Source organism: Stegostoma tigrinum, chromosome 3, assembly GCF_030684315.1.
Source record: "Stegostoma tigrinum isolate sSteTig4 chromosome 3, sSteTig4.hap1, whole genome shotgun sequence".
NCBI classification, from domain to species: domain Eukaryota; kingdom Metazoa; phylum Chordata; class Chondrichthyes; order Orectolobiformes; family Stegostomatidae; genus Stegostoma; species Stegostoma tigrinum.
In genome coordinates this window covers 87515057-87528397 of record NC_081356.1, presented here as the reverse complement: position 1 = coordinate 87528397, position 13341 = coordinate 87515057, and the positions used below count along the sequence as shown (strand labels likewise).

General features: G+C 42.1%; 1 protein-coding gene across 4 annotated transcripts in view; it reads right to left on the bottom strand.

Moving 5' to 3' along the window:
- erap1b (endoplasmic reticulum aminopeptidase 1b) overlaps positions 1–13341 on the bottom strand; it is an 80192-nt gene that overhangs the window by 23874 nt on the left and 42977 nt on the right. For all 4 annotated transcript variants that reach the window (XM_048526893.2, XM_048526894.2, XM_048526891.2 and 1 more), the window contains 3 exons: positions 10251–10334; positions 8580–8749; positions 871–950 (listed from right to left, as the gene is read on the bottom strand). In XM_048526893.2, the coding sequence (XP_048382850.1) occupies positions 871–950; positions 8580–8749; positions 10251–10334 (334 nt within the window). The remainder of the gene's footprint in view (positions 1–870; positions 951–8579; positions 8750–10250; positions 10335–13341) is intronic.

Sequence of the window (13341 nt, the reverse complement as noted above, 5' to 3'; positions counted from 1 at the left end):
ACCTCTGGAGCAAACAGGAGTGCAATTCATGCTTCCCAGCTCATTGGCAGAGTCCCTATTAATCCCAACAAGGCCCTCTGAACACATTTTTTTATATAAACGCCAATCAAAACTTCCATTTCACTATTTAAACATTTAACAAATTACAAGCAATTCCCACCAGGAGACTGAATCCAACTAGTTTAAAAAATTTTTACCGTCCATATTTATTTAGCAACGAAAAGGATGATAACTTTCGTTATTGAAATGATTCTGCAGTTCACATTACTTCATACATAATACTCAAGAAACAAAAATATACTTCTGGGGATATCAACCCAGCTCTTTTGCATGACTTAGTTACCTTAATCAACTGGTTTGGACATGCTCTGATACACTCCAGGACAGGTAAGACTTGAACCAGGATCGCTGGTCTGAGTTAAGGTCACTGTGCTACAAGGCCCCTATGCTAGAGATCAGAAAATGGTTCCCACACAGGCCAGTATCTTGTGGCCCTCTTTCGGAGTGCATGTATGTGGCGAAAGTTAATCTATTCAACAATGATGCACTATTATAGAATAGCTTACCAACATCTGTTTCGCTCTACAAATGAAGAATGGCCATTTGCCCAGGATACATCTAGAAGCAGAGCTTGAATATATGCTCAACAGTAAGTCAATGAGATGAGAGAAGAAAGTGTAGCAAAAGATTGGGAAAAGAAATCTAAAAAAAAATTACAGCTTTTTTCATTCTTAATATTTTCATGTCATTTTCAAAGCAAATGTTTATGAGCACACCAGAACATTGGTTCATCACCTTACCAGCTCTCTACGGTGATGTTAAATTCTCAAGAATCCCACATCACAGAAAAATATAATGAGTCTTATTTACCATTTTTTGTTCTCATCAAGTGCCTCTGGACAGTTTTGGAATGGCTCGTAATGTAAGTCAGTGGAATCTGCCACAGATAGCTGTAAAAACAAAGACAATAAGATGATTTTTTTCATAACATTATGTATATACCAAGTTGAATTAGGTCAATCAATGGTGGGGAATAAAATACTTCTCCACTTTCTACCGGTAATAGTGTCAAACACTTCCAAGTCAGCAGATATGGTTACAGGGCAAGTCCAATTCACTCAAACCACAAAACAATTATTCAGTGAATACTGCGGTCACATGTCTCAGGGGTCTAAGGTGCTGGATGCAGATTCTACATTCTCATGTAGTTCTTGCTCTGAGTACATTAGCACTAGACCAGCATGGTCCAGTGCCTACTCAAATATAAAGCAGTGTGTGGGGGTCCTGTGGTGTAGTGGTACTATTCCTGCTGCTGGGCCCAAAGGTCCAGTTTCAAGTCCTAATTGCTCTGTTTTGTGTCATAACATATCTTAACTGGTTCTTTTAAAGGAAAGAAGAATTTCTTCTCTCATTAAGATGATGTTTCACTGATCACAGTGATTGCCAACTTCCAACATCTGCACTGTGTACCCACTCCAATTTCAGATTACAGAAATTAATTTCATATAGAACCACCAAAACCAATTATCCCATCGATCTAGTTTTGATTTGAGCCCATTTGTCAAAAGATTGCATGGTAACCCACAACATCAGAAGTATCCATCTAGGTGAAACGTGCTGATGTTATCAGGGAGCATGAGGAAGATAAGTGATGAGAAGAACATAATGCAAGTTTTAAAAAACACACATTTGCAACCAGGAACCCACAAGTCAGTGAACAGTGATGTTTTGTTGCTGTTTTCCTTGAACAATGATGCTCTGAAAATGAAAACATTGTCACAGTTCATTTTTCATGATTGCTGATTACAACATACCATAATCCACCACAGCCTCATATCCAAAATTACACAGAAAGGAACAAAAACAAAGTTGCTGGAAAAGCTCAGCAGGTCTGGCAGCAACTGTGAAGGAGAAAACAGAGTTAATGTTTCGGTTCCGGTGACCTTTCCTCAGAACTTCCTTCACAGATGCTGCCAGACCTGCTGAGCTTTTCCAGCAACTTTGTTTTTGTTCCTGATTTACAGCATCTGCAGTTCTTTTGGTTTTTATTACACAGAAAGGGGAACATTTGCCGTACGCGAATATCCAAAAGGGATGCGATTACACCAAAGGAAGAATTCATCTTCTTGGCAAAATATTATTAAACTATTACCGACATAGTCTGAACATCTCCAAACTGACAAACTGACTATAATTTTATGTGACATTCCAGAAGGTATTCACGAAGGGGCCTTACACTGGTTAAAAATGCAAAATAAGGGCTCATGGAATTGGAAATAATATATTGTCATAGATGGGAGATTGGTTAATGAACAGGAAGTAAAGGGTAAAGTTGAACAATGTTTCAAATTGGCAAGGTGTAACTAGTCGATTGCTACAAGGACCAGTTCTGGGATCTCAGCTGTTCATAACTGGTACCATGACTTTGAATAAGGAGATTGAAATGAAGACTAGTTTGAAAGAAGTGGGGTTCGATTAATGGCTCACTGGCACCATTTCTGGGGAGGTGGGGCTTGCATCATTGGTACAGTCTGCATATGAACTGTGCTGCAGCCAGTATTCTGCATAACTGCAGACTAGGGAAGTGGACTGGAATTTAAACTAAATAAAGGGGGCAAGTGATCAAGTGTGGACAGATGCCGTGTATCAAAAAGTAGATACAATATGAGACGGAAACAGTAACATAGGAAATGAGGGTCAGAGAAGCAGGAAGGGCAGAGTGAAAATATCTAGAAAAATAAAAAATTTAGATATTACAAGATAACAAAATGATAAAACTATAAGGTTCTGTATCTGAGTGTACACAGCATTCATAACAAAGCAAGTAAGTCAATAGTAGAGATTCAAGTAAATAAATATGATCTGACAGCCCTAAGGAGGTATAGCTTCAAAATATCAAGAACTGTGTCCTGAATATACAGGGGGAAATGACATTCAAAAAGAATAGGAAGCTAAGTAAAGTAGGAAGGATAGCATTGTTACTCAAGGATGTTATTTGTGCAATAGTTAAAGATGACCTTAGTTAGGGTGATTAGGATGTAGAATTAGTTTAGGTGGAAATGTGGAATAGTAGAAAAGAAAAGTCATGAGTGGAAGAGGTCTTCAGGTCTCCTAACAGTAACTGTAACATGCTACAAAATATACCACAAGAAATGTTGGTGCTTGCAATAAAGGGAAGACAATAATCATGGGTGGCTTTAATCTACACATAACCGAGAAAAATTGGACTGACAGTAGTAGCTTGGATGAGGAGTTAATGCTTTTGAGAAAGTTTCTGACAGCAACATGTTCTGGCACCAACCAGGCAATAGGTTATATTAGACGTTGCACTGTGTAACATGCCAAGATTAACGAATAATGTCAGAGTTAAGGAATCACTAGGTGGCAGTAACAATAATATGATTGAGTTTTATATCCAGTCTGAAAGTGAGCAGATAGGTCCAAGACTAATATTTTAAATGTAAATAAGGCACGGAAGCAAGCTAAATGAAGTGAGCTGGCATATTAGGTTAGAGGATAGGTCAAGAGATACACAATTTAAGGGGATTTTTCAGAATATTCGGAATAAGCAAATGCCTACCTAAAGAAAAAATTAATCCACGATTTAATAAAAAAGTTAGGGAAAACATCAAACTTGAGGCACTATAATAACTGTGCAAAGTTGACAAAGACTAACCATAGAATCCCTACAGTGTGGAAACAGGCCCTTCAGCCCAACAACACGTCCACCCAGCCCCATCCCTCCTAACCAATCTAATCTACATATCCCTGAACACTTTGGGCAATTTAGCATGGCCAATCCACTTAGCTTGCACATCTTTAGACTGTGGGAGGAAACCAGAGCACCTGGAGGAAACCCACACAGGCACAGGGAGAATGTGCAAACTCTACACAGACAGTCATCCGAAGACGGAATCGAACCCAGGTCCCTGGTGCTGTGAGACAGCAGTGCTAACCCATGAGCCACCATGCTGTCCTTTAAATCAGATATTTGGTCAGGATATAAAGAATGGCAGAGAATGACTGAAAGGTTAAACAAAAGGAAGAAATTATAAAATGAGAGGAAACTAAGTAGGAACATGAAAAAGGATAGCAAGAGCTTCTAGACGTTTTTAAAAAGGAAAACTTTAAGCAGCGAATTTTAGTCCTGAACAGAGTCTGAATGACAAATAAATAATAAATAGGAAAAGAAATGAAAAAATATTTTGCTCTGTCTTCTGTACAGAAGATCCAAAAAACATTCACCATGACCATTGGGGATACCCGAGCAGCTAATATACCCTTTCCTTCCTTCTGTCTCTACTACAAAACCAACCTCTCTCATGCCCCTCCCTGAGGTGCCAACAGCCTGTGCCAAAAATCCCCTAGCCTACCAGAATACACCAGGGCTCCTTTCAGTTCCAGCAGTGCTCACTACCATCACAGTATCAGAACTGTAGGAGCTACAAGCCAATTTCCAAGGGCTGGTACATGTTTCCCATTAGCGACAAAGCAATACAATTCAATTCAGTGATAATGGGAACTGCAGATGCTGGAGAATCCAAGACAACAAAGTATGGAGCTGGATGAACACAGCAGACCCAGCAGCATCTCAGGAGCACAAAAGCTGATGTTTCGGGCCTAGACCCTTCATCAGAGAGGGGGATGGGGAGAGGGAACTGGAATAAATAGGGAGGCAGGGGGAGGCGGACCAAAGATGGAGGAAAAACAAGATAGGTAGAGAGGAGAGTATAGGTGGGGAGGTAGGGAGGTGTTAGGTCAGTCCAGGGAAGATGGACTGGTCAAGGAGGCGGGATGAGGTGGGAGGTAGGAAATGGAGGTGCGGCTTGAGGTGGGAGGAAGGGATGGGTGAGAGGAAGAACAGGTTAGGGAAGCAGAGACAGGCTGGGCTGGTTTTGGATGCAGTGGGGGGAGAGAACGAGCTGGGCTGGTTTTGTGATGCAGTGGGGGGAGGGGAAGAACTGGGCTGGTTTTGGGATGCAGTGGGGGAAGGGAGATTTTGAAGCTTGTGAAGTCCACATTGATACCATTGGGCTGCAGGGTTCCCAAGCGGAATATGAGTTGCTGTTCCTGCAACCTTCAGGAGGCATCATTGTGGCACTGCAGGAGGCCCATGATGGACATGTCGTCTGAGGAATGGGAGGGGGAGTTGAAATGGTTCGCCACTGGGAGGTGCAGTTGTTGGTTGCGAACCGAGCGAGGGGTTCTGCAAAGCGGTCCCCAGGCCTCCGCTTGGTTTCCCCAATGTAGAGGGAGCCACACCGGGTGCAATGGATACAATATACCACATTGGCAGATATGCAGGTGAACATCTGCTTGATATGGAAGGTCATCTTGGGGCCTGGGATGGGGTTGAGGGACGAGGTGTGGGGGCAAGCGTAGCACTTCCTGCGGTTGCAGGGGAAGGTGCTGGGTGTGGTGGGGTTGGAGGGGAGTGTGGAGCGGACAAGGGAGTCACGGAGAGAGTGGTCTCTCCGGAAGGCAGACAAGGGTGGGGACGGAAAAATAGCTTGGGTGGTGGGGTCGGATTGCAGATGGCGGAAGTGTCGGAGGATGATACGTTGTATCCAGAGGTTGGTGGGGTGGTATGTGAGAACGATGGGGATGCTCTGGGGGCGGTTGTGGCGGGGGCGAGGTGTGAGGGATGTGTTGCAGGAAATGCGGCAGACGTGGACCTCAAGCTATGCCTGCCTCTTTGTAGGTTAGGTGGAACAGTCCCTCTTCCGCACCTACACAGGCCCCAAACCCCACTTCTTCCTCCGTTACATTGATGACTGTATTGGCGCCACCTATTGCTCCCCAGAGGAGCTTGAACAGTTCATCCTCTTCACCGATAGTATCAGAGATAATGGGAACTGCAGATGCTGGAGAATTCCAAGATAATAAAATGTGAGGCTGGATGAACACAGCAGGCCAAGCAGCATCTCAGGAGCACAAAAGCTGACGTTTCGGGCCTAGACCCTTCATCAGAGCTTTCAATGGGAGAGAGATTCCCTGAGGTTGGTCCGGAGGGAGGAGGGTAACTTCTTCAGGTTAGGCATCCCTGGAAGAGGCTTCACAGTGAGGTTAAAATAGTATCAGAGATAATGGGAACTGCAGATGCTGGAGAATTCCAAGATAATAAAACCTTCACCAACACCTTCCACCCCAACCTCAAGTTCACCTGGGCCATCTCCAACACATCCCTCACCTTCCTGGACCTCTCAGTCTCCATCTCAGGTAACCAGCTAGAAACTGATGTCCATTTCAAGCCCATTGACTCCCACAGCTACCTAGAATACACCTCCTCCCACCCACTCTCCTGCAAAAATTCCATTGCCAATTCCCAATTCCTCCGCCTCCGCTGAATCTGCTCCCAGGATGAGGCATTCCACTCCCGCACATCCCAGATGTCCAAGTTCTTCAAGGACCGCAACTTTCCCCCCGCCGTGGTCGAGAACGCCCTTGACCGCGTCTCCTGCCTTTCCCGCAACACATCCCTCACACCCCGCCCCCACCACAACCGCCCCCAGAGGATCCCCCTCGTTCTCACATACCACCCCACCAACCTCCAGATACAATGTATCATCCTCCGACACTTCCGCCATCTACAATCCAACCCCACAACCCAAGCTATTTTTCCATCCCCAGCCTTGTCTGCCTTCCGGAGAGACCACTCTCTCCACGACTCCCTTGTCCACTTCACACTCCCTTCCAACCCCACCACACCTGGCACCTTCTCCTGCAAGCGCAGGAAGTGCTACACTTGCCCCCACACCTCCTCCATCACCCCTATCCCAGGCCCCAAGATGACCTTCCATATCAAGCAGATGTTCACCTGCACATCTGCCAATGTGGTATATTGTATCCATTGCACCCGGTGTGGCTTCCTCTACATTGGGGAAACCAAGCGGAGGCTTGGGGACCACTTTGCAGAACACCTCTGCTCGGTTCACAACAAACAACTGCACCTCCCACTTGCGAACCATTTCATATCCCCCTCCCATTCCTCAGACGACATGTCCATCATGGGCCTCCTGCCGTGCCACAACGATGCCACCTGAAGGTTGCAGGAACAGCAACTCATATTCCGCTTGGGAACCCTGCAGCCCAATGGTATCAATGTGGACTTCACAAGCTTCAAAATCTCCCCCTCCCCCACTGCATCCCAAAACCAGCCCAGTTCTTCCCCTCCCCCCACTGCATCACAAAACAAGCCCAGCCTGTCTCCGCTTCCCTAACCTGTTCTTCCTCTCACCCATCTCTTCCTCCCAACTCAAGCCGCAACTCCATTTCCTACCTACCACCTCATCCCACCTCCTTGATCTGTCCATCTTCACTGGACTGACCTATTCCCTCCCTACCTCCTCATCTATACTCTCCTCTCCACCTATCTTGTTTTCTCTCCATCTTCGGTCCGCCTCCCCCTCTCTCCCTATTTATTCCAGTTCCCTCTCCCCATCCCCCTCCCTGATGAAGGGTCTAGGCCCGAAACGTCAGCTTTTGTGCTCCTGAGATGCTGCTTGGCCTGCTGTGTTCACCCAGCTCCACACTTTGTTATCTACGATTCAATTCAGCCTGTTTGCAGCACATTATGCAAATGACATAGGCTTCTATTGGGTTAATTGCCTGGCCACCTACTTTGCACCCAGACAGGTAAGACACGCACACATATACAAAACACACAGAAAACGTCAGCACATTTTAACTGCATTGGTGGAATACTTTGGATGTTTGGTACATTGAATAGACATTTTAACATTTTATTCTCTAAAGGAAATGGTTAAGTATTTAAAATGTTAATTAATGATTTCCTACTAATTGTGACAGAATTAGCACCATGGGAATATGTTGATTTACATTCCACATTCTTCGCAAGACAAGTCCCACCATGGCTGTGCAAATATTGTATTATTTTTGTTTACATTGCTACCTCAATATAATTTGGAACAATATCATTTCTGAACTGCAGTGTGTGCAGAATATATTTATCGAAGTAATATTCAGGGAGAACTTCATCACTACCTTAACCGGGAGTTAATACAAATGATACTGTTGTAATTAAGCTAGCAGAAAATAAAAGGTATTCTATCACAAGAAACATCACCTACAGGCTTAACTTATTGAGCGTTCTCCCCAATCTCAAGAAATTCCAGCTTTTCACAACAATCCTTGAAGCTTATCTTTTTGTTTACCAATTAACTTTTCAACAGTGAAATATCTTACGTTGTGCTCTCAGGTCCATTAGAAGCTGTCCAAAAATTTCTCCCACTCATCTTACAAAGGAGCTTTTTAAAAAAATGAGTGGAGAGAGGAAAACTTTATTCTATGTCGATGCAATTCAAACACAAGAGCAAGGAGATAAGGCAATTTGTCAGATGATATCACCGTGTAGTGCTATTGTTTTACTATTTATTGCAGTTTTTAAAAATTGTCAGGTAAGTTTCATTTTGGCGTTATGAATATCAAACCTCATGCTGTACAGACCCAAAGAATTCTGGTTTTCACCATGCAATCAGCGTACTTTCTGTAAAATAAAGTTTGTTTAAAAGATTGAGAGAGTAAGAGTGAGTAAATGTAAAAAATAATTAAAGTGCTACCTTGAAGATTCAGAATTTTCATCTTGGGAATTAGAACCTTTTTGATAAAGCTCCTGTCGTAATAATACTTGTCTTCCTTTCACTGTAACGGTAACCAGTGGGAAACCCTTCTGAAGTGTCCACGTGTTCATCATTTCCTTCACATCAAGAACATCTTTCATGAACCACTGCTACAAAATGAAGATAAGGTCAATAAACTGAAATGTTTTGCACTGTATCCATTGTTACTAATAGTCATTTTATTTTGGTCTACTCCTCGTCATGAATGAAAGCACACAATAAATTAACAAAGTGTACTGCCACCTTTCATTTTTCCTAGGTACTGCATGCTAAATAGCTTCACACATTCCATTTAATTCAAATTATTTAATGACTATTTTAAGGTCAATTTCTACATTATCATATCATCTATATGGGTGCATTTAAATCAATTGGAGTTTGTAATTGTTCTTTTGTATACATTTTACTGCTCTGTTGTTCCTTTTATTGTGTTTTTCAATAACATCAACCTATACTTTGAATAAAGTGCTCTCCAGCTAATAATATCATTTATATTTCTTCCTGCACTACCATTTTTAATGGGGAGGTGATGGCCCAGTGGTAATAAAACTGGGCTGTTAATCCAGAAATTCAGGTAATGTTCTGGGCAGATGGTAGAATTTAAATTCAATAAAAATCTGGAATCAAGAGCCCACAAATCTATTGACAATGGTCAGAAAAACCCATCTGGTTCACTAATGTCCTTTAGGGAAGAAAACTGCCATCCTTACCTGATCTGGTCTACATGTGACTCCAGATCCACAGCAATGTGGTTGACTCTTAACAGCCCTCTGGGCAATTAGGGATGGGCAATAAATGCTGGCCTAGCCAGCAACGCTCCTCATCCCATAAATGAATAAGAAAAAACTATTGCAGAGCATACCAGGTTTGAATTACGTAGCAGTTGTGATTGGAATAGATACATTTCCAAAATAGATATTCTGTGATACATCCAAGAGTAATTGTGAAAACAGTGTTTGATTAATGCTCTTAAAATATGCCAATTGTTAGCAAGGCATTTCTTATCAACCGCATTACGCAGTCATTGGCAAGGAAGCTTTTTGTCATCAAGCATCATAAACATCAGGGTGTCCTGTAATTAATATGACAATTTATAAATTACAAATTTATTACATATTTCTGTAATATGCTAAATTGTTCTAAGGCTTGAGAAACTGAGACAACCCCACGTGATTCTAATATACATGAAACAATAAAACAAAGTTGGTAATCACAATTAATGAAAATTAACCAGAACCCAGTAAAGAGGTATTTCATTGTTGTATGTTTATTCGATGGTAAAGGTGAAACTGTATAATTATTTGCATCAGTAGGTTGGCTTTCCACTCAGAACAATGTGGAATATTCTGTAAGAAACTGGAAAGCCTAATTGATTGGAATTCTTAAAAGGGTGATATTCAGGTACAAAAAAAATGGATTATTGGCACACATCAGGAATTATACAGAACACTTTTATAAATAATAATTCAAACAATATTTCAAATACATTTTGTCAAATATAAAAATCAGACTTTTCAACAATTACATTTCAAATTTCGACTCATATTACCTCCTAAATGAAAATCATCTAAACAGTAACAGATTGAATTTTTAAAAAGATTGTTATCTTACTGAACCAGGAGATAGCTCTGGCTTTCCTAAGCAAAACTGTTGCTCACTTAGTCTGCTTCCATGTGTATCATCTGATGGACAAATCTAGAAAAAGAATTAACCGAATTTACTTTTGGTCAATTGCTTGAAATGTGGAATTATTATAATGATAACAAAATTAAATAAGCTTAAATGTAAAATTACCATTGTGGGTAAGTTCCAGTAAAGTGGCAAGAATCTGCTACCTCTATCCTAATTTGTCATGTTTTTACCCATTCCTGTGTCATTTGCCTGCATGGCTTTCAAATCCACCAACAGCCTGACTTCAAAATTCTCAACATTGTGTTTAAAAATCTCCATGCCCTTGTCCTTCTTGACATCTGTCACTTCCTGCACCCTACAACCTTCTAAAAATCCAATGCTCCACAAACTCTGGCACCTTGCACATGTTGAACACAATTGCTTTGCAAGCACCACTGGTAGCTATACCTTTCACAATTGAGGCTCTAAGCTGCGGTTTCCCTCTTTTGCATTGCTGCTTACGAACTCTGACCGAGCTTTTAGTTACCTGCCTTCTAGCTCCTCCTTTTATTGAACAAGTGCAATCTCTCTTCTGTGAACTCCATTTAATTTAATCTCCTGACTGATAGTTGTGCAAAAATACTCACTGATTTTGATCATCAGATATTTATTAATCCCAGTTTGAAAAAGTTAACCAACATGACCTCAATTAATTTTACTTAACACCCATTCCAATGAACCAGCAAAAAAAAAGTTTCTTCCAAACTCTAATTTCATTCAAGGCTACTTTTCTTTCAACTGGCGTTCTTTAATTCTGGTGTTCATACACCTACACAGCACTGCATTGCAACTGAAAGATTTTTCGATACACAACAGGATCCATACTGTCTAAAAGTTAACATTGTAGTTCATAGCAGAAACTCTGACGTTTCGTCACCATTCTAGGTAACATCATCAGTGATGGATGTGTTGTCCCAATCAAAGTGGTGTCCTTCCTTATCTGTATGTAAGGATACGAGTGATAGTGGGTCATGTCATTTTGTGGCTAGTTGATGTTCATGTATCCTGGTGGCTAGCTTTCTGCCTGTTTGTCCAATGTAGTGTTTGTCACAGTTCTTGCAAGGTATTTTGTAGATGACGTTCGTTTTATTTGTTGTCTGTATAGGGTGTCCTTGGGTTGGTGATGTCATTTCCTGTTCTTTTTCTCAGGGGATGGTAGATTAGCTCCAAATCAATGTGTTTGTTGATGGAGTTCCAGTTGGAATGCCATGCTTCTAGGAATTCTCGTGCATGTCTCTGTTTGGCTTGTCCTAGGATGGATGTGTTGTCCCAGGAATTCCTGAACACCATCAAAGACACCAACATAGAAGAGGATGAAATAATGGTCTCCTTTGACGTAACAGCCCTGTTCACATCCATCAACATCAACCTGGCCAAAGAAACACTGATGACACTATTAGAAGAACAGAAGACACATACACCAGACACCACCAACCTCATCAGCAAGGACAACATCGTCAAGCTAGTGGACCTATGCCTCACCACCCACTTCACTTTCAATAACACAACCTACAGACAAACCAACGGTACACCCATGGGATCTCCGATATCAGGGTTCTTAACAGAGGCAGTAATGCAGAGACTCGAACAAACAGCTCTGCCAGTCATCCAACCCAAACTTTGGGTCCGCTACGTGGATGACACCTTTGTCATCACTAAACAAAACAAATTAGAGGAAACCTTCAAGACCATCAATAATCCCCTTACTGGCATAACATTCACAAAAGAGGAGGAAAACAACAGCAAACTGCCATTCCTAGATGTCACAGTAGAGCGAACAGCCAATGGGGAACTTCAAACCAGCGTCTACAGGAAAACAACACGTACGGACCAAATACTGAACTACAGGAGCAACCATCCCAACACCCACAAACGAAGCTGCATTAGAACATTATTCCAACGAGCCACCACACACTGCAGCACAAAGGAACTATGCAGAGCAGAGGAAAATCACCTACACAGCGTATTCAAAAAGAATGGGTACCCTATGAACATAGTCCGCCGATTTCTCAGCAACAAACCCAAACAAACAGACAAACGGGCTCAGAAACCATAACCACTCTCCCCTACATCAAAGACATTTCCGAAATGACTGCCAGACTACTCGGACCTCTTGGCATCAGGGTAGCCCACAAACCCACCAACACACTAAAACAGCAGCTAATGAACTTAAAAGACCCTATACAGACAACAAATAAAACGAACGTCATCTACAAAATACCTTGCAAGAACTGTGACAAACACTACATTGGACAAACTGGCAGAAAGCTAGCCACCAGGATACATGAACATCAACTAGCCACAAAATGACATGACCCACTATCACTCGTATCCTTACATACAGATAAGGAAGGACACCACTTTGATTGGGACAACACATCCATCCTAGGACAAGCCAAACAGAGACATGCACGAGAATTCCTAGAAGCATGGCATTCCAACTGGAATTCCATCAACAAACACATTGATTTGGAGCCAATCTACCATCCCCTGAGAAAAAGAACAGGAAATGACATCACCAACCCAAGGAAACCTAACCAGATAAATAGAAAGCGGGACATAACACCAGCGCTTTGTCGGAGGCTCACTGATGATGTTACGTAGAATGGTGACGAAACGTCTGAAAACTAACCTTCCAGCTCAGCAAGCAAACTCACATCCAGAACCTCAACCTGAGCTACAAATCTTCTCGAAACTCGCCAGAAACTCTGAGGTGCATTGAAGAGGGGTTTCCCAATCTGGTATGACCGTAATTGAGTCATGTGCACTGTAAGAAGTGGCACGCACAGAGAGGGTGGACAAACAGCTAGCACTCCATTAATGCCATGTTGCCATAAGTAATCCAGCTCCTTCCTCTTCGATGTTAGCCCCATCAAATACAGCCCTTTGATCCAAGTCAATTTAACAAATCTTTAAAAGGAAACAGCAATTAATAAAAATGAATCTACTTAAAATAACTTGCTGAGGAACTTTGTGGTGTAGTGGATTAGAATGTAAATGTTCCAGATCCAGGATCCAAGTTTCAAATTAC